At 34.0% G+C, this 25,376-nt stretch overlaps 1 protein-coding gene across 6 annotated transcripts; it reads left to right on the top strand.

Moving 5' to 3' along the window:
- Positions 1–1,019: 1,019 nt before the first annotated feature.
- On the top strand, positions 1,020–23,234 carry LOC106712936 (AN1-type zinc finger protein 6). Of its 6 annotated transcripts, none has more exons than XM_014505616.2 (6): positions 1,020–1,356; positions 3,518–3,655; positions 13,787–14,128; positions 17,170–17,340; positions 20,038–20,179; positions 21,515–23,234. In XM_014505616.2, the coding sequence occupies exons 3-6, from the start codon at positions 14,030–14,032 to the stop codon at positions 21,661–21,663; spliced, it is 561 nt and encodes a 186-aa protein (XP_014361102.1). In that variant the 5' UTR covers positions 1,020–1,356; positions 3,518–3,655; positions 13,787–14,029; the 3' UTR covers positions 21,664–23,234. The 6 variants fall into 6 exon arrangements, with proteins under 6 accessions (XP_014361102.1, XP_014361103.1, XP_045535125.1 ...); XM_014505617.2 differs by having other exon boundaries at positions 1,024–1,119; positions 20,041–20,179; XM_045679169.1 differs by having other exon boundaries at positions 1,024–1,119.
- Positions 23,235–25,376: the final 2,142 nt, after the last annotated feature.

Genomic DNA, 25,376 nt, shown 5'->3' with positions numbered 1-25,376 from the left:
TATTGTAGTAAATACGGCAACATTATGAAAATCGATTTCCCGGGAGAAAAACATAAAATAAATTGAATTGAGTATTCAGTCGACAATTGTATAGTATTATATATTATATATACAATAATAGTAATGATTGTACGTACACGAAACACAAAACGGGTTTGCCGATCACTGGTTTATGTTTCTGTTCTGTTATACAGATTTTTTTAGTAAGTAAGATCTGTTTTTGATTTTTTTATTTAAGCATTATGTGATTATGTGCTCGACATTTAAAGTTTTAAAATCTCCTTCCTTACCACGTTCAATGCCGTTACGATTTTCATGTAAAAAATTTAATAAGTTGACTCTTAAGACAAATCGGTGGCACTTAATATGGTAACTTGTTACAATCTGTTCGACGTGCTTTTATTTTCTTCTATCATAAAAATTTTTCTTACTCACAAATTTATAGGTAAGGTAAGCATAATATAACATTTGAAGAAAAATAACGATCGGTATGGATATGGACATATTTTAAGTTAGAAGTGTATATGATTGGTTAATAAAAACAGTTACATACGATCATCATCATCTCCATATCCTTATCCCACTCAAGTAAGGTCGGAGCAGCAGGTCTTCGTTCTCCAAATTCTATCTTCCGTTATTTCTATCGTTAATACATTATTCATCATATCACCTTTCACTTAATCCAATTATCTCTTTTTAGGCTTATCCCCATCGGTGTACCGCTCGATACGTTGATATTTAAAGTTCACCCTGTCATTTTCGATTCTTCCCTTCTCATAATATGCCCATACCTTGCTAACCTTTTACTTCGTAATGTTTCGATCACTGGTACAGGTACATACATGTAAGGAACGTAAATGAGGTGGATAGCCGTCGTCAATGTTTAAAAGGTAATAAATAAATAAGCAAACTAACAATCCGATAAAATCATTGAAATCGAATATAGTATGAATAGGATCGGTAGCTTGTTTTCATGAATCGGAATCGAAAAGAGAAGAGGGTAACACTGCTTTAGCTGGTCACGTGATTCGTAGTCTGGGTTTTGCAAACGGTGAGTGGAGTGCCTTGTCATCAGTCCTTTAAGTTTTTGGATGATTTTCTTTGGAATTCTTATTCTAAGTGAGTAATTTCTCAAGAAAAGATCATTTAATAGCATGTCTTTGTTTTTCGATGGTGTTTAGTTGTGTTTGTGATGTGTGCTTTCGTATGACGAAATTGTACCTTGTTCCGTGACTAGTGATATGACGCCATTTTCTTCGTGAATGCCAATTATCGAAGTTCTACAATATTTTCTTTGTTTCTATTTAACATTACTGCAGCAATCTACAAAAGGATTGCACCGAAGGAGCGATTCATGTAAATTTTGGCATTATTTGTTGTAAATGTACTTTAGCTCTTAGTCACTAGTTCTATACACTTTACATTGATTGATACCACTGCTCATAAGACCTGACATTATCATCGTATATTCATTTCATTAGAGCCATGTTGCACTTGCTTGCTAGCAATTGTTCATTATATTTTAATTAAACTCTCAGTATAACATTTTACAATAAATTTCACAATAGTTTAAATATTACGTTATTGCTTGGTACGAACGTGCGACTTAAAACTTTCTGAAACTTTTTCTTAGTGTTCCGCTGTAGTTAAGTGGTAATAAATTAACGGTCATGTATATTTAGAGACTTGTAATGTTTTCTGTATAACCTCAAAAAGCGTTACTTTAAAAATATTTTTTACTTCCTGCTAATTGTTAATAAATTTAAAAAACAAAGGAATTAACTTATGTGAGAACTTATTTCTTTTTCTTTATTTCAACATAGTCAGCACAGTTTTTATTCAAAAACTTTTTTGTATGAATTTATTATACAACTATAATATTGTTCAAGTAATTTGCTTTGAATCGTGATTGTTATATACAATAATCTGTAATATATCATAAAATAGTCTTAAAGTTACAAAGCCTCAAAAACATTAGATTCACATTAGAATTTTGTATGTTTCCTTAAGTAATGAATTTAATTAACTACCCACATTTAAGTCATTTAATGTATACCAGTCACTAAATAATAAACATAAAAATTTGAATACCTTTCACCTTGAGGAGTACACAGAATTAGTATATTTGTATTAATTGTAACTATAATAATTTATGTATCTATGTTTGTATGTATGTATGTTGTTTCATACATAGAGCTTATATATATTACAACTTCCCTAAACAAAACATTCAGAATTTTCAAAACTTTATATTCCTAACAAAAACTTTTTAATTAAGTTATTTTTATTATTCCAAAAATATCTAATCAAATATTGTTCAAATGTTGATTAGACATTAGACAAAAGTTTATGGTTGTTGGGTACACATATCACAAACAAATATTGCAATCCTTAAATGATCACATAAGAGATGTAATTTTTTTTGTATGTTTGAATGTACGGTTTCGATTTCTTTTGCTATATTGTTAAATTTATATAGTAAATTTTCAATTTTAATAAGTCATTGATATAATATTTCTTATGGATGTTAAAGTATCATTAAAAAATTAAGAAACATAATTTATTATGATTTTACTGCTTAACTTTTTAGTCTTATAAATATTGCTGTTTTACAAGCTTAATATTTAATATTCTAACCAAAAAAAAAAAAATGATTCATAAAGGCTAAGTTGTATTTTTGATTAGCCTGTGTGACAGATTATAAGACCATAATTTATTATTTACTAGCTTTTTCCCGCAACTCCGTCTGCGCGGAATAAAAAAAAAAGAAAACGGGGTAAAAATTATCCTATGTCCTATTCCTGGTTCTAAGCTACCTGCCCACCAATTTTCAGTCAAATCGATTCAGCCGTTCTTGAGTTATAAATGGTGTAACTAACACAACTTTCTTTTATATATATAGATTTACTAGGCCTTTGGGTTGGGTTGTTGCTATCTATTTTTATTGATGTATAACAAATTTGTAATAACTCTCATGAAAAAATACTTTAAGAAATTAATTTTGTTCAAACAATTAAGATTTTGGCTCATATACATAATAAATTTATATGAAGTATAGCAGTTTTATATGGTTGTATGACAATTGCATCTTTGTTCTCAATACAAAGTGACTGAAATGGAAACAAAGCAATTGTTTGATTGTGTATGTGTAAATATTTGAAGTGGCTTTTTGTTCCTTTATGTACATTGCTTTATATTTGATGCCAAAGGAAAATGTCTGAGTAAAGATATTTTTGGATTTTGAATGTTTACCCTATTGAGGTTGTATGAGATAGTAATCACATTCAAAGTAAATTGACCTAAATTAAAATTATTATGATTTTATCTTTTATATATATATATACATAAACATATATGAAATAGTTTGACAGACAGTTTTCTAAACCATAAATATACACACATGTAAAAACAACACATTACACGTGATTTCTCTTCTATGTAACATTTGTATGTACATGATGAATTTAGCTAATGATGCAGGTATTTGTATGACTTAACATAATTTATGTTACATCAGGTGGTGTAACTATTCATTGTGATGCCGTTGGATGCTGACCTCAACTGCACAGACGTGGTGTCGCATGGTTGTGAACTGAAGGGCCTGCGCACTTGGAAAGACATTTGTCTAGTACGAAACAAACTCTCCCAACAGCAGGTAAGTTTTTTTACATTTCAAAACTAATTGGATTATAACTGAATAGCAATAAATGTTTTACGTAAAATTTACAAATGTTCAAAACTAGAATAATCTTTAACAATCTTTATTGTTCTATTTTTTTTTTTTAAGTGTAACGGGCATATTTAGATCCATTAAAATACAGCAAAGGAAAACTTGTAAAGCACATCTTTTATTAATGTAGCTTTTCAGTTTTCATTGAATAAATAAAAAAAATCTTTCCAGTACCTATTTATTAGTTAGTGTTTAACATATGTATGTACATGTAATACTCACACAGAGGTTGAGATTCAATGATAATTGTAATATAATACTTTTCAGCTAGTTCTATTTACAGCAGTAGCTTAAGTTACTGATTACAATAGTAATTGATACATTTGCCTACACTTCCTTATATAATTTATAATGTTTATGTACTAATTACAATAAGCAATTGGTATTGAAATGAAAATGTGTGAAAGTTAGCATATGTAAAATTTTAAGTTGCATATAAACTATATTAATTGTTTTAAATTATACATTATATTATATGGTGTGTAAAAGAGAATGTTTAAAATTTTTTAAAAGTAGTAAGCCTCTGCCTTTCACTTTTTTACTCTTTATTTAGAGGTTTATGTATATTATGGCCTACTTTTAAATTGTATCGAGTATTTTAAACAGGTGACCATGTAAGTCCAGGTTATAAAGTTTTTAAAATGAATGTAGCACAAAATGTAATTTATATAATGTTATAGTCAACTGGAGTACTAATTTATGGTATTGCTGTCTGTCTATTTGTAAATTCGTTTTCACACTTTTTTACAAAATGTTTTGATACATTTTAGCATTAACTAACTTTATAAAACTGCTCTGACTAATTTATTAAAAGCATCATTTGATTTGTCTTCGGTAAATAAACGTTTGATAATATTTGCGAAGTTAAAACAAATCCGGAAGTTTGGAAACCCTAGGCGCTGCCCGCGCACCCATACCGGTGCGTCCTTCGTGGTCCAAAGCACAGCTGCGATCACTTTGTCTGCCACATAGCAACCACCTTAGTCGCCTAGCTGTGTTAATCTGGTTACCGGCTTAATGACTATTGTTTCTGTTCCTATGTTAATATGAAAGCTTTCCCTCGCGAAACATATTGGTTTGAAAATCGAAATGGGACGTCACAGTATAAAATTATTAATTCTATCTACTACTTTCACATAGGAATTCACTTGTACATCACCGCTGTTCGTCTGTTGTATTTGTTAGATTTTTTTTTTATTTTGTGAAAAGTTTAAATTTAATTATAAGAAGATCTTAAATGTAAACAATTATTGAGGCTTGTGCAAATATGTCGGCGACCATAGATTTGTTTGTTGACTGATGTATGTGTTCATAGCAACAAATTTATTGGCGCTGCGGCACTCGCAGCCAAAAATCTTGGCGGCTGGCGGGACGTTCTGCCGCCCAGGGCCACGTGATTTGTGAGAATGTACTGCGCCTCACTAAGCTTTCCCACGTGTTACTGTTTCATTGACCTTGTTTTGATTTTTGTGATGTCGCATATAGACGAATAGTTTGATAGGATTTGTTTGTTTTAAACGATGCAAGTGTTGTTCGGTGTTGTGTGTGTGCGTACATGCGTGCGTGGTGTGCATGAGATGAATGCAGCGGTGTGCGTGGTCTCGGGGTCAGCGCCCCGGCCCAGGACTAATTTGGGGGAGATCGACGACTCGCGCCGTCGGCTTTGTCTGCGTCCGTCGCCTTCGTTGCACCGGCCCGCGCTCTTATAGCTTTGTTTATATTGTATTTGCGATTTCAAACTTCTACGCCTTTATTCGTTTGGTAAACAAGATCATAAAGCTCTGAAACGACAATATAAAAATCCACAACCCAAACTAACTTTTCATTGGGTACAACGAGTATTTCTTGGCACGAAGAATCAATCATTAGTACGATTGAAGCTAATTTTACTAACGGCAATAGGCTGCAGCGTCGACTCTAATATTGAATCAAAATAGTCTCATTATCGTACATATAGATCGTCTTAGTCAGTGTAATGAAATATGAATTGGTTTATTAAATAAGAACTTTAACTTTGATGAACTTGTACAATTTCATTTAAATAACATTTTCCCAGATTCTAGCTTACCATTTTACGTAGGATCGCATTCTCTATTCCGCATCCATATGTGTGCGTTCCACTCGTGTTACTCGTGCCGTTTCTATAAAACGTTAATCGAAATTTCACTGCAATTAATGACGTCAGCGCACGAAATCGCCATAGTGTTTTTAAAATTGGTGATTCACTTACTCCTGCATGACTCATCAAGTTTACTTTTTTATAGTTTTAATACAAGCAGTAGCACAATTAATGCGCAGTATAGAGACTATGTATAGCGGTGGTAGTGATATGAGGCCTGCTATCGAGGTGGCTCTCTGGGCATGTGTTTATCAGCTAGCGGCCAGCGGTTTGTTTGTATTGGTGAGTGCGTGCGTGTGAATAAATACAATGACGCGAATTGGTGGCGCGCCGCGGCCGCTCGCCTCACCTCGCTCAGTAGACTTCGGAACGTCGCGCGAGACGGAGCTCCACAGAGGCCGTCATCTGTTATTCAAAGTTCTCTCGCATCAGTAATTGCAACTAATACATCTTATCATTTAGATAACAGTGCCTATTAGTGCTCCACTCCTTTGTCGATTAAATGTACGCGAGTTAAACAACGAGTATAAGTTCCGACGTGGCCATGAGATCACGTTCTCGTCTGAAGGTAATGAATGCTTTGTAGCGGAGTGTGCGTGTGTTTCTGTGCGTCTGCCTCGCGGGATGGTCGGAGGCTGTGCCAGCTAGACGAGGATGTCTGAAGGCCGCCGATCCGACCTTGGTGTCAGAAGGTCGTTGCCCTCACGTGTCCGCAATTTGTATCGTTCGACTGTTTTTGTCACCCAAGATATGAACATCGATATTGGAGTTTTTCTCTTCAAATTAATAAAAATCTATATCATTATAGTTTCCTGAAATGTTTGTTATTGTATACTTAAGTCTAATTAAACACGTAATTAATAAAAACTTTAAAGTAGACTTAGAAGACTTAGAGTTAATTTATTTCTGTTAAATGGGTTATGAGTAAAGAACACCTATAAATGAGGTCCTGATTATTGGTAGTTGTTAATAATCTTATAGGAAAATATTTAATTTTCTTTATTATTTCTAAACCTTATTGTTCTTCTTATGGTAAAAAAGCGAAACTTTGTAGAAGCTTGCCAAGTTCTTTGTTAGTCGTTAATTAATCGAAATATTTAAATCGATCTAAAAAAAAAACAGCAGGTCTCTTAGATAAAATAAACATCTAATAACATAATTGTTAAGACGACTATCTCCATTGCCACCATCTAATACGTATGGTTAACAGAATTTACCCTCCAAGTATGTATATACTAGGACTATTTCCATTTAAACCCCGATTTTCCTTTCATCACTTTTCTATTTTATAAATTCGCTTTGTGTTATCGATTGCATATTAGTTTGCTTCAAGTGAATATTATTAATTTTTTCCTTCATTGAAATCAGCAGATCGATTGAAATAATAATTTTGCTTGTTATATATTGAGTTTCCTCCTCATAGTGATCGGTATCTAAATACCTTTGAGATATATAAGTCGGTACGAATATCGCGACGGTATTTTGCAAAGGCGTTGATTGTTTCGCTAGAATGTTTGAACGCGCCATTGTGTAAATCGTTTGCTCCGAAAGAGAGAGCGATATGCGAGCGCGTACAGCTGCGCGTGCGATCAGCTGACGTCGCGGCGGCCATCTTGCCGTGCGCGCTGCGCTGCACGCCGTTACCGCTGACGACGTCTTCCTTCTAATGCTAAAGTCATTGTCCTTCTTTTAAACGACTCGCTTTGTTGATTGACCCTGTTGAATCATGATAGCCTCTCGGAACAAGCACTTCCACGTTGCGAAACTTCACGGAAGCATCGGATGTGAGACCCTGGCTCTGCTATTTTTGGTCTGTGACGTTTCCGCCATAGACTTGTGGTTGTGTATGTGTTGATAATATAGGTACTACGCTGAAACGCGTTTGTCAGTTTTTTTTATGTCGACGTCTTGAAAGAGGGTAATTTTGTTGACCTCGTTTCGCTGTTTGGGAATTTCCTCGTTTTTGTTTGATAACAATTTAGTGTTATGTTCACAAAACTCTGTTGCTATATGCTATATGTATTCTATTTTAATAATAATTCCACTTGTATCTACAAACTGATGGTAGTCTATTTAAAAGCGCCGACAATAAGTCGCCTCGGCCTCATGGTGACTTCCGGCAATTTAGTAGTTCACCATTTAAAGACTGAATGTCAAGTTTATTACTTGAAGTACCAATCAGAAATGTATTCAATTGTTACTAAATTGTATAGGTTGGTTTATATAGGGAAAACAGAATTAAACATTGTGACGTTTTGCTGGATTTATTGGATGGAGGTGCACGATTTTCGTGTTACCGTTACGATTACTGTTTTGTGGGTGGCTCGCCGGACTTCGTATCTTGTCTCGGCGGTTTAAACTCAATCAATTGAACGCGTCATATCAAATTCGGACTAGTTGCCCGCCCTATATTCCTGACCTCAATATGGAACGTAGCGCTAAATTTTATAAAGTTAGGTTTTATTTAACTTTTGTGTCGCCGCAGCTTGTTATAGACGCAAGAATAACTTTTTAATTAATTAAGCATCAAGAGTGAGTTGCGAAAAAATTTGACATTTGAAAAATCACTCGTAATTTATTTTCGATACATACAGTACGGTCTTGACAACATAACTATGTGAACTGTATAGTTGTAAAAGTGTTAAAAAACTCAATGCATTCGTGGGTGATCGTTTTTAAGCTCGAGGTGAAGTTATTTTTTTGTGTCAGAAGGGATTCGGAAAAAATACACATGTCTCCCGACCTCCCCTACTGAGCTACTTTTTTTTGGAACCGTTTTTTGTAAATCATGTGTCACGTTTAATTTTTATAAGTCGTAGTTCGTAGTTGCATAATCGAGGAAATTATGTATGAAGATAACAATAATCCCATTGCTTCAATGCTTACTTCACGAATGTTTCCGAAATCTCTATCATTTAACTATTTAGTGTAGTTTCGTACACGTGTTAGACATTTAAATATTGTTATCAAATTATTGATGGTTAACGGTCAGGTGTATGTAAATATATTTATTTCCTTGCTTTAGTGTATTTACTGTAGGTTTCTAAGACCATAATCACCGTTTAAAACATATTGGTATCTCTGTTTTGTCAAAAATAATGAAAAGGATGACAATGTTGGTTGATTATTGGATATTTTATACAGAGATTTTGGTCTCAGAAACCAACGGTTAGTTATTGTTGGTCTATTGGGACAGTCCGCGACGATAACGCATGAAGACCATGTCAGTACACGAGAACCTGGTCCTACGTTCGCCTATTGCTTACATAACTTGGGAAGTAGTTAAATGGGGAAAGTAATATTTAAATTGTCTTGTGAGTAATGAGTTTTCTTTCTCCTACAAAGAGCCTATCTCCAGCAGAGAAGATGAATAAATACAGTGGTGTAATAGTAAGGCGCAGGGCAGGGCGAAGCGGGTCGGGCGCGGATTGCGTAGCCGATGCCGTATGTGGGTCAGCAGGGCGCCGCATACAGGCCGCACCACACGGCCCCGCGCGCTAACTCCGCCTCGCATTTGCCGTCCAACGTTAGAACTCGGCCCCATCTCATTGTTTACTCTGGACCTTTGTCAATGGACACTCTTTGTTTGCTTATTAATTCTTCAAGTGCCGATTGTATTGTGACGTCATCCTAATATGCATTATGATGCCGTATTAGTATTGACTTAGTCGCAGTAACAGAACTGTTGTCGCCAAAGATGGACATTAAATTCACGATGGAATGTTAATAATGTTACCATTTACCATCTGCAAAGTTATATCAACTAATTACATATTTGTAAAACTAAAAATCTAAATTTTGTAAGGTTTATTTTAAAGTTTCTGGGTACAGTGATAATAAATCACTTGGTCTTTTTACGTATAATTTGGGTCTTGATGTCGAGTTATCAGAATCGTCGCTTCTCAATGAGATTTCGTACGTGTTTCTGTATTCCCATTCAATGAACAAAAAGTCATTGTTAACAGCGTGCAGTTTAAAATTTCTCTGTCCAATGGACAATCGCTTTACACCGTTTTGTTATAACAATATTATCACGCAGCTTTATAAATACTGCTGTTAAATTATACCTCGCTGTTTCCTTTTGCTGCCGAGTTCCATCTTTTTTTCGACTCATCTTAGTTTATTTCTTGACGGAGCAATCGTTCAACGATATTTATAGTGTATATAGCAACTTACATAACATAAATGGCAATGAAGGCCGCGAAACAAGTACAAAACGAGTACTTCTAAAGTCTAACCGTATAATTTTAGATTTGGTGTGTTTTTATCTATATCGTAGTTTAAAAACTATATGTTTCGATTGTGTATCGATGTTTGGAGCGGTGTGTGTGAGCTTCACGTTTCCGACTAATCGAATGTTCTCCTTGGCACACATGCCGAGCCGCGTCGAGCCGATACTGCGCTCCTATCTTTGAATTATTTGCTCGCAGCAATATGCACGCAATATATACGTTTTGTTTTAATACATTTTATGTGTAAAATTGTTAATTGACACAATTACAGGTGATTGATTGAATATCGAACAGTTTCTGACACAATTAATCCTTATGAATCCTTATCTTTTGTATACGATGGCTTCTATGTAATTTATAACATGCTTATTTGTAACATAACTGGTGAGACGTCTGTTGACACATATGTCTGTTTTTCAAAGGGAACGTGAAAGATGACAAAATGTGTCACTGCAGACGTAATCCACAGTAAGAATGACCAAGCATAGTATGTCAATATATTCCGATTACATTTAAACTACGTGTTACTATATGAAATTTAGAATATAGGTACATATATTTAACAGAAGTATTCAAAGACAATTGTTATCAGTAACGACGCAATTCATAATCTTTTGTATATTGAGTCGCAATACGAAGTTGCTTGTTATGTTTGTTTTTCAGATTATAGTCTTCCACGTTGTATCATTTAGTTCGCAATACGTTACAGTTATTTTGGTTCAAGTGGGGAAAATTTGTTTGTCGTTATTCATTTGCAAGATTATAGGGTACAATGTATAAGAGCAAATAAAATGACACGCGTATTTCTCGTGAATCATTATAATTTATACGCTACAGTTATCTGTGTTTTTTTGCTTCTGTTTATTCTTTTTCCGAATCATGACATTGTGATATGATGATATCATTCGCCATCGCTACAACTTATAATATTTGATGACATTTATCAGTTAAGAAAATAAATAATAAAATTAAAGTTATTTGACACGTGGAGTTGTTTAACAATTTTCAAACATATACCATGCGTTTCCAATGACCAATAACGTTTATAAGAACATATTGTGCTTAATGCTGCCTTTCATCATTAAGATTAAACTTAAACGATGCTAAGACTTAAATTGTGCGTTTTGTAGAGTTACATATAACTGAAGCGTGTCTATTAGAAATAGATGTTTATTGCCTTGTCAAAAGTGTTAAGTGACCATGACCTAAATGTTCACTTTTTTCTTATACTGCAATAATATTAATTTTACAATGTTTTTACGTATGTTGGCTTGCAATTTTTCCGAAATGAATAACGGAAAGTATCTCAACTTTAGATGATTGCTTGTTAACACAAGTGACCATAAATGAGTTAATTATACCTTCAATCAAAATATATTTGATAACCTAAAAATTGGTTTTAAATAACCACATTTTATTTATTTGGCCATCCAGGGCAGAATATGAATCACATGACACCGCACTTGTCAAAATAGGTCAAGACGTTTAGGCGGTGAGGCGGCAACAGATTATAACTGAACGGACATAAATCTACATCTATACCACAGATAAATATTAGCCTCCTCTAAGTGTAGATTTAGTTTGAGAAATCAACACTAAGCATCTCAGTTAGTGACAAACTACGACTTAAAGTGCGCAGTAAAATGTGCAGATAATATAAATGTGTAAGGGCGATTTGCGCAGCACTAATGGCGGACATATCTGTAACTGGACTTTGACCCGTGTGGATTATAAGTGGAGCGCGATGAGAGCGAACTAAGCCATCTGCTGACTGCAGAGCCCGCAATGGCCAGCACCAACACTGTCTGGTGCGAATCATAGCTTATAACATAACGTATGCAAAGCTACTACTTTCTGGATTATATTATATAGATAAGCACTAAAGTATTTATAGTGGTAAATTCAAGTTGTATCAAGTTATAGTATATCTCCAAATGTAGATGAATAAAAAAATCGTTTAGTACCGGAAATAGAAAGTTGTGCAATACATGGGTTTAGTTATCTCCGTAGGCGCGTGTTTACATAAATTATAAACAAGGAAAGACTCATCCATTATCTACACTTAACCATTATCTCAACCTGTCATTTGTACATTACTGGTTATAATAGGTTCCCCACAGATAGATATAAACATGTCCTATCTACGGCCATCGTTATTATATACAGTTGTTAGGAGTGATCCAATATCTTTGTTATATGTAAAGCTTTTAAAAATTTACTTTTTTCCCTTTAAGGTTTAATCACTTATGACGCATTAGGTCGTAATGTAACGGCATCTTTTTCTGTGGTCTAAGGATGATGAACATAGGTTAGGAAGGTTTACTAACACTTCGTTTAACGACAATGAAAAAATTCTAAGAGTTTTTTATTACCCTTCTTAAAGTAAGCAGGAAATAAATTTATTCTTCTTTGATACTTTTTTTGTTATTTTAGAGATTAATTGCTAAAGAATTTGCAACGACTCCATAAAACAAATCTTCTAAAACACGTTCAATTCATTCACTAAACGTCAATTAAGTGCGCATGCGCTGTGCATTTTGTTCACTCTACGAAGTCTTTAAACGCGTGCAGCGTACTCGCAATGATTTCACTTTTACGCTATGAGAATTGTAATGCTTTAATGATTTAGGTGATTTCTAAGTGCTTAAGAATGCAAAATGCGTAATACAATACAAGATTATAATATATTTTTTATTGCAAATAACGTAATTACGTTTGTAGTGCAGTTTAGCATTGAGATTTTGAATATTTTTCAGACTAGTATTTGTTACGCACATTAACAAAATTGAAACATGTTTGTGACATTCAAAAGATTTTATGTTATTTAAATAAAATTGTTCATCTGTTTATCTTTCTGCTCGCGCAAATATAGTATATATTTCGTTTATATCTACTATATAGAATGAATCAACAATATCAAACTTTTAAATTGAGATTTGACAAATACCATATAATATATATGTACTTTGTTTATACAAAAAATGAACAATAGTGTGTACAACAGGGTCATACAGTTTCGGATAAACGGGGCTCGGTTCGGCGTGGCGCTGACGAGACCTTGACGCAGGCCATGCTCCGTTTAGCCGCGTTCCACTTAGACCATAGCTCTCTCTTGTTATGCAAACTTGTCGTTATGCATGTTATGCTTCGCCCCTACGAAATCGAGATACAGCTTTCTATTAACTGTTGAATTTTCAAGCTCGTGTCGTGTTATGCTCATTTCATCTCGGATATGTTAATTGTTATTATAGTAGTGGAGTTAGTGGAGCGTTTTATTTGTAGGATTAATCGGTTGGGTACAAGGTGAGGAACCTTATGTTTGACTGCCACGCTCGAGTAGATCCAAAAATCCCCGTTTCGCCTTCCCTACCACGTGTTGCGTAAAATTATATTGTTATTCTTATATAAACTTAATCAACGTTAAATTAAAATGTTTTACATTTTTTATAGCATACGTACATAAAAATTTCTTCGTAATAAAATTACCATCATGTGACTTGTACTTAAACATAGTTCATTTTACTTACATTACTAAAGGGAAGCTTTTAGTTAATTGTACAAGTTATCAGATGAAAATAAAAATGCTACTACTTTTTTTTCATTAATTACTATACTTTAATGTAAACATTATTAATCATTATTTGCCGACGTGTGTTTTAATCGTAACTTTTGCACCACTAATTTAGGTTATTTGTTTTGTTGCAGGGTCCTCCGCGTTCCTGACACAGAAAGAAGTAGCGAGACGGCAAGGAAAGCCACTGCCCGCGCGTGCAGAACCGTGCGCACACAAGGAAAAGGAACCGACTAAATTGCAACGTTGAACTTTGTGCTCATTGTGCAGTTTTGTGTTAAGACAATAAAGTGCAATATACTGTTGTGCAATCGTACTGTTGTTGACTGCTTGGACAGTTTTGTTGTTGAGTTGTAACGTGAAATTATCGTACAAGTATGGAGCGAGAATCGAACCCAATGGAGGCGCTTTGCCGCTCCGGATGCGGCTTCTACGGAAACCCCTCCACTGACGGCCTCTGCTCAGTCTGCTTTAAGGTAATATTAATCTATCTCATATTGACCTAAGTCGAGATTTTGAATAAAAAAAATAAGTCTTATTATGTGTAAATACATAACCTGTTTGTTGCATCTAATAATATTTATATACGAACACATAGTGAATAAAGACCAGTAGATGGTTTCACTGAATATCTCAACTCGTCGCATAAAATTTTATAATTATTAAAATTAACTAATTTTTACCTAAATTAATCCTACCAACGAAGAAGTGATTCCCTTCTTGTTACTTTTAATAACTTCAGTCTTAGCCAATTTACAGTTTATTAGTAATGCGATATAAACATGATTAATATTTAAGCTGGTACATTTATTTCACTCCAAGTAAACTAAAATTTGGATTTACGATATACTCAGTTGTAAATAGAACATATACTCGAATAATATGCATTATCTATGTTGCAAATCGCACAAATAATTATCTAACTTAATATTGATGTAAAATTAAAGTGAAAGGATGTTGTGACTTTCAATATACTAAAATTTAATTTTAGTATATTGAAAGTCACAGCGGTAAAGCTAAAATAATGATTATTGTGGTTGGTAGCCTTCATCTAGGATCACATAGAGTCGTTATGTTGTTTTTTTTTTAAGTAAAATGTTCGGTCATTGAATGCGATGTGGAAATATTTAATGACTCTCCGAGACACGCTTGGCCTTGTTGACCTTCTGTAACTTACATTTGACTTTGAACGGGAGCGATGTGTGTAGTGCGTGAAGTTTCTGAGCTTTGGAATCTCTTGTCATTAATGGCGGCTATCGAGTAATTATATAAACATGTTTTATTCTGTTGATCTCCTTCGTATTCAAGTTAGTTTAGACTCTGTGTTCAATGTGAATTTTTTGTATCTAACCTCCATGGCGTATCGTAATTTAAAGGTAATTTGGTCGAATAAGGGCTTAATAATTTATGCCGTGAAGCTTGTATCACGAGGTAAGCAAGTATTACTTGTTATTCTTTATAAGAACGTGTAGGAAGTGTGGACTAAGGAACTTCCTGTTATACAAAGCTATGAATGATTTGTCTCTACTGACATAAAGTGATTTAATATGTTTTGCTTTAATAAATAGTATCAATTAAAGGCTTTATAAGTAATGAATATCATCTATTCTTCTAGTATTTTTTTACTATTTACAGCTGTTTTGAGAATAACCAATTCATAATCATAATGAAATAAAAACAAAGAAAACTCTGATATTATATCTGCTTGCATTAATATAATAGATTGTTTGCGTGGGTTTGAAATGCCTTGCAGTATTTTAATAACGAGCTAGGAATAATTAAATAATACAGAGAACAGCCTATAGTTTAAAATTTCTCTTTTATACATTTTTTCAAAATTTTTAAACACTAAATCCATATTAGCTCGGTTCCTAACAATGTCATACGTACTTTTGCTATTGAATTACGGATTGTCGCAAGACGCAAATACAAGTAATACAAGGAAGGTATAAGAAAGTCTGCTTCTTTAGTAAAAAAAAAAATATTAATAAAGCGGACACTTCGGTCACAACGCGGGGAATGTGGTAATTAAAAAGCACATACATTATATAGAGATGTAAAGTGTTATAGCTTTATGTATTTGTGATATGCTTTGGAGGTTATAAATAAAATGACTTAAAGACGACCATATTTGACCAAAGTACCATATTCTTTCAATTTCCTGGACAAAACTAAATTGAAAACATCACGCATGGTGACTAGATTCCATAGTTAAACCATTTTAACATGGTTTTATGGTACAAAGTTTGTTTTTAAGCTTTATAAAATTAATAATCATAATTTTGTAAAATATATGTTTTTGAAGCATCTCTAAAAAGGCAGATAGGGTCTTACAATATTTCAAACATTTGATTAAAGAAATGTGCTAAAATATAATGCTACAAGTTCGCAGGGTTTTTAAGGTCGTTGCATAATTTAATTACAACAGTATAACAACATGGAGGTCACTGCCGGTGCTGCGACTGGCGGGAACAATGCTATGACGCTGTGCTCAAACTATTCGCTAGTGTATAGCGTATGACGGATTACTAATTACTACTCAATGTTAAACACAACCTCAAATACTATAAAATAAGATGAGTAATATTATCAACCACAACAGTTGAACCATAACATTACCATGAGATGTAAAAGTGATGATTAAATCTGGAATTAACTTTATTCAATTCAATTTTGTGGGAAAATAAATTACTATCCAAGCATTATTATTCTACAGCTTTTTGTCATACAGTAATAATTAATATCTAAAATAAAAATAAAATACAAATTTTCGTCTATTGGACCTGCGTAACGCACATATTGATAACTTGCTGGGCCACATTTGCGTGTAAACTCACTCGCCATTTCAATTTATAAATTGATGTTCAAAATCTGGCAAAACAAATTTCTGCGCAATTCAATCAGAGGCATGATAGATTCACGAGGCAAATGCCCTGTATTGCGTCGTGTTTTTCTTGTGCACATTTCAAGTGTTCGCGAACAAAGTGGTCTGCGACGGGGCCAGTTTTTTGACATTCAACATTAAAATAAGTTTCTTACAAACGTTTTTTGTCCGGCAAACTAAATAATCGTTCTTACTATAAAAATCTTTAAAGTTAACTTGTTTTATGTTTTAACATTTAACTAAAAAACTTCCAACAAAAGGGTACGCTTTAGCTGATAGCCGGAATTCGCTCTCGTAAGGTAACAATGAAGAATGTATAATTTTTAAATGTTGTTTATTTCATTTTTACGCTAATAGTTAAAAGCATTCTGTATTGGGGAAGATGGGCAATGAACAGAAAATAGTGTTGAATTAACACGTTCAGTACCACTGACTCGCCTGGTGAGTACACTTTCATGCGAAAATGTCTTCGTGGGATGAAATGTGTAAATAATTCGGTCATTTGTTATAAAGTGGACTACCGTTTTCAATTTTTTTATAATAATGTTATTGACTGTGGAGTGTTATACCTGAAATTTTAAAGAAAAAGAATACAAGATAAATATCTAATGAATTGATATAAATTGTTTCCAGGAGGCATTAAAGAAAAAGCAGCAGCCGCCGGCGAGCACGCCGTCACCCGTGGCGACTTCGTTCGTGCCCACGCCTACGCCAGCACCGGCGCCCGCGCCCACGCCTACGCCGCTCGCAGCCGCAGCGCCCACCGTGCCCAGCCTGCCCGCGCAGCCGCAGACACACACAGACGTGAGGCCGTTATACCTTTGTTTGTTACACTCCTACCAAGTTCCCTCAAATACTTCGGAAAGGCACCTGCAATTTTAAGGGCGATAATTTTTGTCCCTAATGATTGCATTTGAAGCATTTGCTACCAATTAAAATGTGCTGCCGAAAATAATGACACTGCAAAATCGGTTATTTTGCTCGCTCTAGGAAAGTGACACACTGTACTAATAAATTCTAGTAATTTTTTCTTGTATTTATAATTATTAGCTGTATATTTTAAAGCTTTTGTATAAAATTCTAAAAAATATTTGTTGTTCAGTCATGTTCATGCTTGTGGCCGTTATAATTTTTCCACATAATTGACATAAACAGCTGTAGGCAAGTTATCAAGTTTCATAATTCATCGTACGTCAGCTACATGAATACGGTTCGTGACTTTACACGTGCAGGTAGCACGTCCTGCGAATTATTGTTGTTTTAGGCACGCCTCGCAATATGCCGCATTTTAATAAGTACTTCAAAATGATGTCTCTAGATTCTAGACTAATAGCTATAAACACATTTTAAAGGTACGAATAGACTACGACAGAAATTGTGACATGTCTCTGTCTGTACGCTTAACAATTGTACATACAGAAACACTTCGATACACTAAGTATACCGTGTATAATGTCTTAGGCTAATTCTACCTACCATAAGAAACAATACCGTATTAGATGCATGATGTGCTAAGTAGAGGGAAAAACTGTGAGAGTTCCACTTAGAAAAAATGTATGTGCGAAATTTATCTTTTTTTATGTAGTTACCCGTTGTAGGGAAATAACACAATGATTTGAAAATTATAGTCATTTGGTGAGTGAGTTTTTGGCAAATTCCTATTCTCTTGATTTGAGCATCTTTTTTCTTATGCCTGACAGTAATGGTAGATTTTTTGAATTGATTTATTTTTAGCTTCATTTTAAACGAAATGTTTCAATGATTATGAAATTTGGATGATTCATATTGTACAAAACAGCTACTTTCAATGGCCGCATGGTCAGCGTTCCGTTGCCTACGTCGCACAATGGTTGTTGCTTTATGCACACGCGGCCTTATAAGTAATGACTCGAATGATAATCTTTAACTATATACACGTGAGTCACATCTCTGTGTTGCAATATTCGGCTATCTTTGGTGTTATCATTTGCACTTTCACGTTAGCATGTTGTGCATTTGTTATTTTATTCGAATTGTTTAGCGTAACTAAATGGCTTGTACTTATTTAATTATAGATTATTTTTATATTTGCCCAAGAAATCTTAAAATAAATTGATTTTGCATTTGAAAGTTTTGGCCAAGTGCATGGAATTAAAAAAGAAGTTCCATTATAATTAATGAAGTATACTTTAAATGGCTCTTAACCTATGCTCTCTCAATTCTCATCACCTGTATCACACATATTCATTCAAAGATGATGATGATATGTTTTTGCAGGTGTTTCCGTAATGGAAACGATCACGATTACAAGAACAAATAAACTTTTAGTAACCGCGGAAAATGTAAGACATAAAAAATGTCGGTTTTTCATTATGAACTAGGTCTGTTGTGTGCAATGTTATTAAGTAATGAGAAATGCAGACAAGTCACGCGAAGCAAAGAATTGTGACGCGCGCAACCGTGTGCCTGAAGTTGTATGAAAAGCAACACGCGCAATATTTTGTACAAAAGAACTTTACCACTAGTAAACTCTTTGCTTCTCGTTTTGACATTTTGACGTTGATTTAAAAAATAAATGTATGTCAAGTAGACGTTATTGATAAATCGAAGAAAATTTAAAAAAACTCGTATTTTATATAAAACTGTTAATTTTACAATAAAAATCTAAATAAAACATGAAATATGTAAGTGACCGTTGCAACTCGGTCGAATAACACAGCAAATCTGTTTGTGGACAGTATGTGGTAACATTTGATACGTATTTATCCATTTATTAGTTCATAATTTGATATCCGAAAAATGGTTTAGTTTTTCAACGTATTTTGCTTGCAGTCAACATGTCAAAACTGAGAAAATGAAACTTGAATAATGGAAAATGATCCCAGCAAGAAAGAATCTAAAGGGAAGAGGATATTGAAAAAAGCTTTGCGTCGTAACAGTAAATCTAGTAATAACAACTCGGGTTCTGACGATACGAGTGTGTCTCGATCGAAAAGCTTCCAGAGCAAGAGGCGCGGGGTTGAGATCAACGATTCCCTGCCCACCCCCGAAGGGGCCATCGAGAAAGACAAGATAGATGCATTGAGAGCCAGAGCCGAACCCACCCCCGATAAAATACAGAATGACTTCGTCGAACCTCTCAAAGCAAACGATATACGTGACAAGATTAAACATTCAGCCGTCAAATTCGATAAAAAGGATGATCGTTCGTCATTGACCAGTGTCAAAAAAAACTTAAAAAGGGTTGGTTGCAACGCGTCGTTGTCTTAATTACATGGAATGGATCAGGAAAATTGGAGTGTTATTTAAAACCAGAAGCATTTATTATTAGTATTTCTTTAAATTAGTTGGATTATTGGTTTCCAATTTTAAATTATATTTTTTTAAAAACGTATGATCAGTTAATATCATTACTTTTCTGTATAGGTTATTTTTAATATCGGTTCATTTTTTTGCGTTGTCATTTTTGTTATTTATTATTTATGTTTTTGATTTTTAAGGGTTTGTTTGTGAATATTTCAGAAGTTAGAAGAGGAGAGCGGGGCGGGCACAAGTGGTGCAAGCACCGGCGCCTCGGACACTGACGCCGACGACAAGGACCCCAGCAAGGACAAGAAGAAAAAGAACAGGTGCGCCGTCTGCCGCAAGAAGGTTGGACTCACAGGTAAGATATATTACGATTGTTTTTTTTTACTCTGAAAGGTATATAATAAGTGCAGTTAACACGTTCAGCCTCCGCCTCGTCAGTTCACTTTCATAAGAAAAAATCATAACATGGAGCGTGTTACCGTGATCCACATATTGTATCTACAATAGGGATAGGGTAGTGAGTTATAGATGCGGTTTCCTTATTTTGATAGACTAAAGAAATAATAGACAAGTCATACCTAAAATGTTAATAATTAAATAAGTGAACTTCGTTGATGAAATAAAATGAAACAAACGTTAGGTACTTCGATTATGTAACATGTAACTTATTTCTTTTTTGTTTTTTTTTAATATATAAAATGCGGTGACGTCAGTACGTATAAATTTTATCACGCTATTTTAATGTGGAGATTAGTCGTGCAACTAATATATTAATGTTGAGGAACTGATATCGCGTGCACTTCAAAAGGTTATACATTGAATAACGTTGGAAGCTGCTTACAAGTTTTACAACAGCTATCCATTGAATGCATATTTATAAATTCTGTTAAATCCTTATATAAACATGCACAATCAATATGACTTTTGATCTTAAACTCGGCGTACTAAGTCTGCAACATTTATCTGACTTAAGGAAATCTAATATTATTTTAAACTTAAATAAGGAAACCAAAATATTGTAATACGCAGATATTATTTTTTTTAAAGAAAATTTGTATTTCTTTGTTTTCTGATTTAAATGGCCCTCAATGCTGAACTCGAAGTTGTATAAACGGAAATTAAGTGCGACTTTTAGTGTGGATTTATCTAACAGTGCTTAATTGAGTAATAAACTATTTTTAATGATTAAGTATATTTAGATGTGGGTTTTGAATGCTTTAGACTATAATAGAGGCTAGAATTAGTTAAGTTGCGGTATCGAATGCACTGACGTCATCAAAGCAAGCTTTATCAATGACACGTGATTGTGTAGCCATGTGCCCGTGCCCCGTGCCCCGTGGTACACGTGGCACCGGTCAATGAGGTTATACGCGGTGCGGTCTCGCTATCATTTATTGAAATCTAAATATATACATGGAAATTGTTACACGTGTTTTAACAAAGCTCTTTGACTAAAGTACTGAAAATAGAAACATTACAAAATGGATAGTGTTTGATTTTGACAATATTTGTTACGTTATAATGTTGTTCTGTTGTTAAATAAAAGAAAATAATTTTGGATTTAGTTTCCAAGTAGGCTAGACGACAGGCGATATTTGAGTTATAAATAATTAAAGAGTATAAGCACTAGCTATAAATGTATTTGATTTGTGTGTGTGTTGTACAACATGTGTGGTGTTGTGTTGCGCAGGTTTCGAGTGCCGCTGCGGCGGTCTGTTCTGTGCGGTGCACCGATACAGCGACAAGCACGACTGCTCCTTCGACTACCGGGAGCTGGGCGCGCAAGAGATCCGCCGCAACAATCCCGTCGTCGTCTCCCAGAAGATACACAAGATTTGAGCCAGTCCCACCCACTCCCTTTCCCTGTCCGATTCCCCTTCCCAACACACGTCCCCTTCCCGACACATATACACGATCCGTTTACTCTAAATAAAATATAGATCGAGAATGTGTTTCTTTTTGCGTTTCATATTACACGACTGACGAAATCGGACGCGCCCGGGTTTTATCTTATGTTCTAACAGAGACTATTTTTCTGCGTAGTTTATAGTTTAGCGATAGACAGAAACGCACACTCGATCTATGTGTTAGATTTGTTTGTGAGAGTTTTGCTTTTGAAGGAGATTGGGCGATTGGTCGAGATTACGATTACCGTGAAGAAGACGTGTATGAAATACGTTGCTTGAAATTTCCTTGCCATTTACTGGTATACTGATGATGTTTTATTGGCGTTATTACCAAATTACAGAGAATTTAAATAGATAACATTAGTATTGTTTCAATTATAATGAATTCTATATAGATTAGTCTAAATAAAAGGCCAATATTAGTCATTTTTTTTTTTTTGGGAAATATCAAGTCTGGTATTGACACACTTTTCTCCCATGGTTGGTCCCGAAAGTCTAACCGCTGCGCCCCATCTCCGTTTATATATTAAAAAAAAAAATTGTAGATAATGTTCGTTTTGGGTAGGAATTTCTGTTTTAATTTACTTCGAGATAATATTTAGAGTTTGAATTATGTCCATTCACCTCCATTGTAAATATTAGATATAATTAATTATAGAAAACAAATCCTATATATTGTAAAAAAAGGAAAACTCCAAAAAAAGCTACATTGTTACGATTCAAACGGGGAGCATGCTATGCTTGTTCAGTCCTGATAACAATTGTTAGCTCACACGGACCCCACGGCTGCAGCACACGGACCCCACAACTGACTACCCCACAACTGATTGTACCCCGCAACTGACTGTACCCCACAACCGCATTCAATCTGCGGGTACATTGAGGAACTTGTGCACGGTGTCCGACCGATACTTCACCAAATACATACACAATTCTAACTTTCGGTCCGTACAAATACATTCTTTTGATATACTTTTGTATAGATTTAACATTTAAGTTTGTATTAACTTTATCGAGATATGTCGTAAATTGATAGTTGTTTGCTCTTATACTTTTTTTTTTTCTTTAGTAGTTTTAACGAGTTATGTCATACAATAAAACATTTAGAAAATCTAATATTAAATATATTAAACCACTTTATAATTTGCGGTGTTTTCAATGTAATAATTTAACGCTCCTCTATAAAGTAAGTTTTAATTCAAATTATGTAATAAGTTGTATAAAGTGTTTGGTCGGACACAGGTTAAGATGCGGTCCTTTAGCCGACCGTTTGGGGGGACGTTAGCACTGTAACTTGGTTTGGGAAGTTATTGCTTTCATATTTGTCTAACATTCGGCATAAGATTGGTAAAGTAGGAGCCTTATGACCTGTGGTTAATCACTTGCAGTTAGCTGCAACTAAAAAGATAGTCCGTTATATCTATTCGGAACATTGATTCAAAAATTTCTATTGTTATTTGTAATTCTATATTAAATTTTCATTTTCTTTGCTATTCACAGATTTCCTCGATTTAAAAATGTAATGAAAACAGATTGCTCGATTTAAAAATGTAATGAAAATTAAATGTTCAAAAGGTATCGTGTTATTTATGATAACTTGTATATAATTCTTTATTTAATAATATTGTTTGCATAAATTCTCGAACACCAAATCACTGTGTGCTATTTACCTGTTCCGGATGTTATCACCGACTGGGAATGTCATTGGGATGATCTATGCATCGATGTCAGATGTAAATTGAGAAAAAAAAACCTCGGATATTTCTTGTACATATTGTTACAAATATTTAAAACAAAAAGATTGAAAAGCTTTGAAGAAAAAGACATGGTTAATGTTAATTCATTAATCGCATAGATGTTGTAACGATGTCGATGTATCGTGCCGTGATGTACGCGGCGATTGCGTGGCGATTGCGCGGCGATTGCGCGGCGATTGCGTGGCGATTGCGCGGCGATTGCGCGGCGATTGCGTGGCGATTGCGCGGCGATTGCGCGGCAATGCAGCGACGCCGACGATCATCGATCATCCCTAACAAATATATGGGAGAGATCACTTTGGTACCGCCCTCCGTTCCGCTGTGTGAAATTTTATGTAAGCCTATGGATAGTTATACATTTATAAGTAGTCGACACTTTATATTATTACACATTATATAAGTAGGAAAGAATTATTTAGCTTTTTTTTTCTTTTTAATCATATTATTATTCAAAATTGTAAGTTTTATTGTAACTGGTTGGTATAGTGAAGTGAAGTGGCGACGCCTGCGCAGGAGACAGCTGATCGGTTGGACTTAATTATTTAATGACTTTTGTTGTATATTTTGTTAGGTCATTGATTAATTTTGGTCTTTTGCTTAAATATTAATCAGATAAAGATGATGTTGGTAATGAATGATTTTTTTTTCTTTTATCTTGCTGTTTTAATTTAGTTATTCTTCTATTAAAGTCATTAAATTTCCAGGAACATGCGGGTTGTTTTTATTTCGGTTTTAACCCATGCCAGATTACCCCATTTTAACATATCTAATACGTTCTACACGATTTTGGTGGTTTTTTTTAAGGAAAATAATTTGACAAAGTCCCCGTTGAAAATGTTCTTATTCACCTGCCTATGATAAAATAAACAAAGTTGTAGGAAATTGTAAGTTGTAAAAGTACTAAATTAAAAATAAAAGTTGAAGTTGTTATAATAATAAAAATATTTTTTTATTACAATTGTTTTTACAAAATAATTACAAAACGTTCAGTAACAGTTGTCAATCAATTAAAAGAAATATACTTAAAGATTAAAGTTTTTGAAAGTATTGGACAGAAATAGTCTAAATATTCAGACTAACTTGGATATATAGGCGATTAGTGATTGGTTAAATTAAGTAAAAAAAAAAAACCTGTACAGTTTAGCCAATGTCTTATTTAGCCAATATATTTTTTTGGGGCCATTATGTTCATTTTAGCGAATTTTAACTCCTGATCCAAATGTAAAATAAAAAATAGATTTCTAGAACTTTCTTGTCTTACAAAATATACAGAATGGGTATTCCTCCCCTACTACCCAAAATAGTAAATATTAAATATTTATATATAAAAGCTTTAAATTATCAACAAAACATATTAAGAGAGTCAAAACTGACTAGCATAATATACAGTAATGGAACGTTTAAAGACAAAACAATATATTTACCATAAAAAAACTCAGTATACATTAAATACCTCCAGTACTAAGTATAATAAAAAATATGGCCTTATCTTTTCCTTAGCACTCAAAACAATATATTTTTGTGTACTTGCGATTTAATAAAAATAATAAAACTTCTTCAGTCCAGTCTGAACTTAGTTACGTTCTTTGTCATTAAGAGTAAAGTTGTAAAACACGACAATAATCTAAATGTAAGACAATTATTCGTGTTCTATTTACAATATTGCTTAACCTAAAAATCTTTGCATTATTAACTCACGTACTAAAACAGTTCTTGGATCAGATCAGACCCATCTTCTTTCAGACATCTTTTTAGCTTGCGGAAAACTTATTTTAACGGTCAATTAGTTGTAGTAAATGTGATAAGAAAAATATTACTATGAATTTCCACTACAGTGACACTTGTTTTGAAACATATTGTAACGGTTTTTGCTCTACTAACGCCATGG

This window comes from Papilio machaon, chromosome 9 (assembly GCF_912999745.1).
Source record: "Papilio machaon chromosome 9, ilPapMach1.1, whole genome shotgun sequence".
Taxonomy (NCBI): domain Eukaryota; kingdom Metazoa; phylum Arthropoda; class Insecta; order Lepidoptera; family Papilionidae; genus Papilio; species Papilio machaon.
This window is presented reverse-complemented; position numbering and strand designations above follow the sequence as displayed.

Bases quoted from the DNA above. Each gene is read 5' to 3' on its own strand.
- LOC106712936 (XM_014505615.2), top strand. From the start codon at position 19,384: ATGGAAAATGATCCCAGCAAGAAAGAATCTAAAGGGAAGAGGATATTG. The intron at 19,759-20,037 runs GTTGGTTGCAAC...TGAATATTTCAG, and splicing joins TCAAAAAAAACTTAAAAAGG to AAGTTAGAAGAGGAGAGCGG. The intron at 20,180-21,514 runs GTAAGATATATT...TGTGTTGCGCAG, and splicing joins CAAGAAGGTTGGACTCACAG to GTTTCGAGTGCCGCTGCGGC.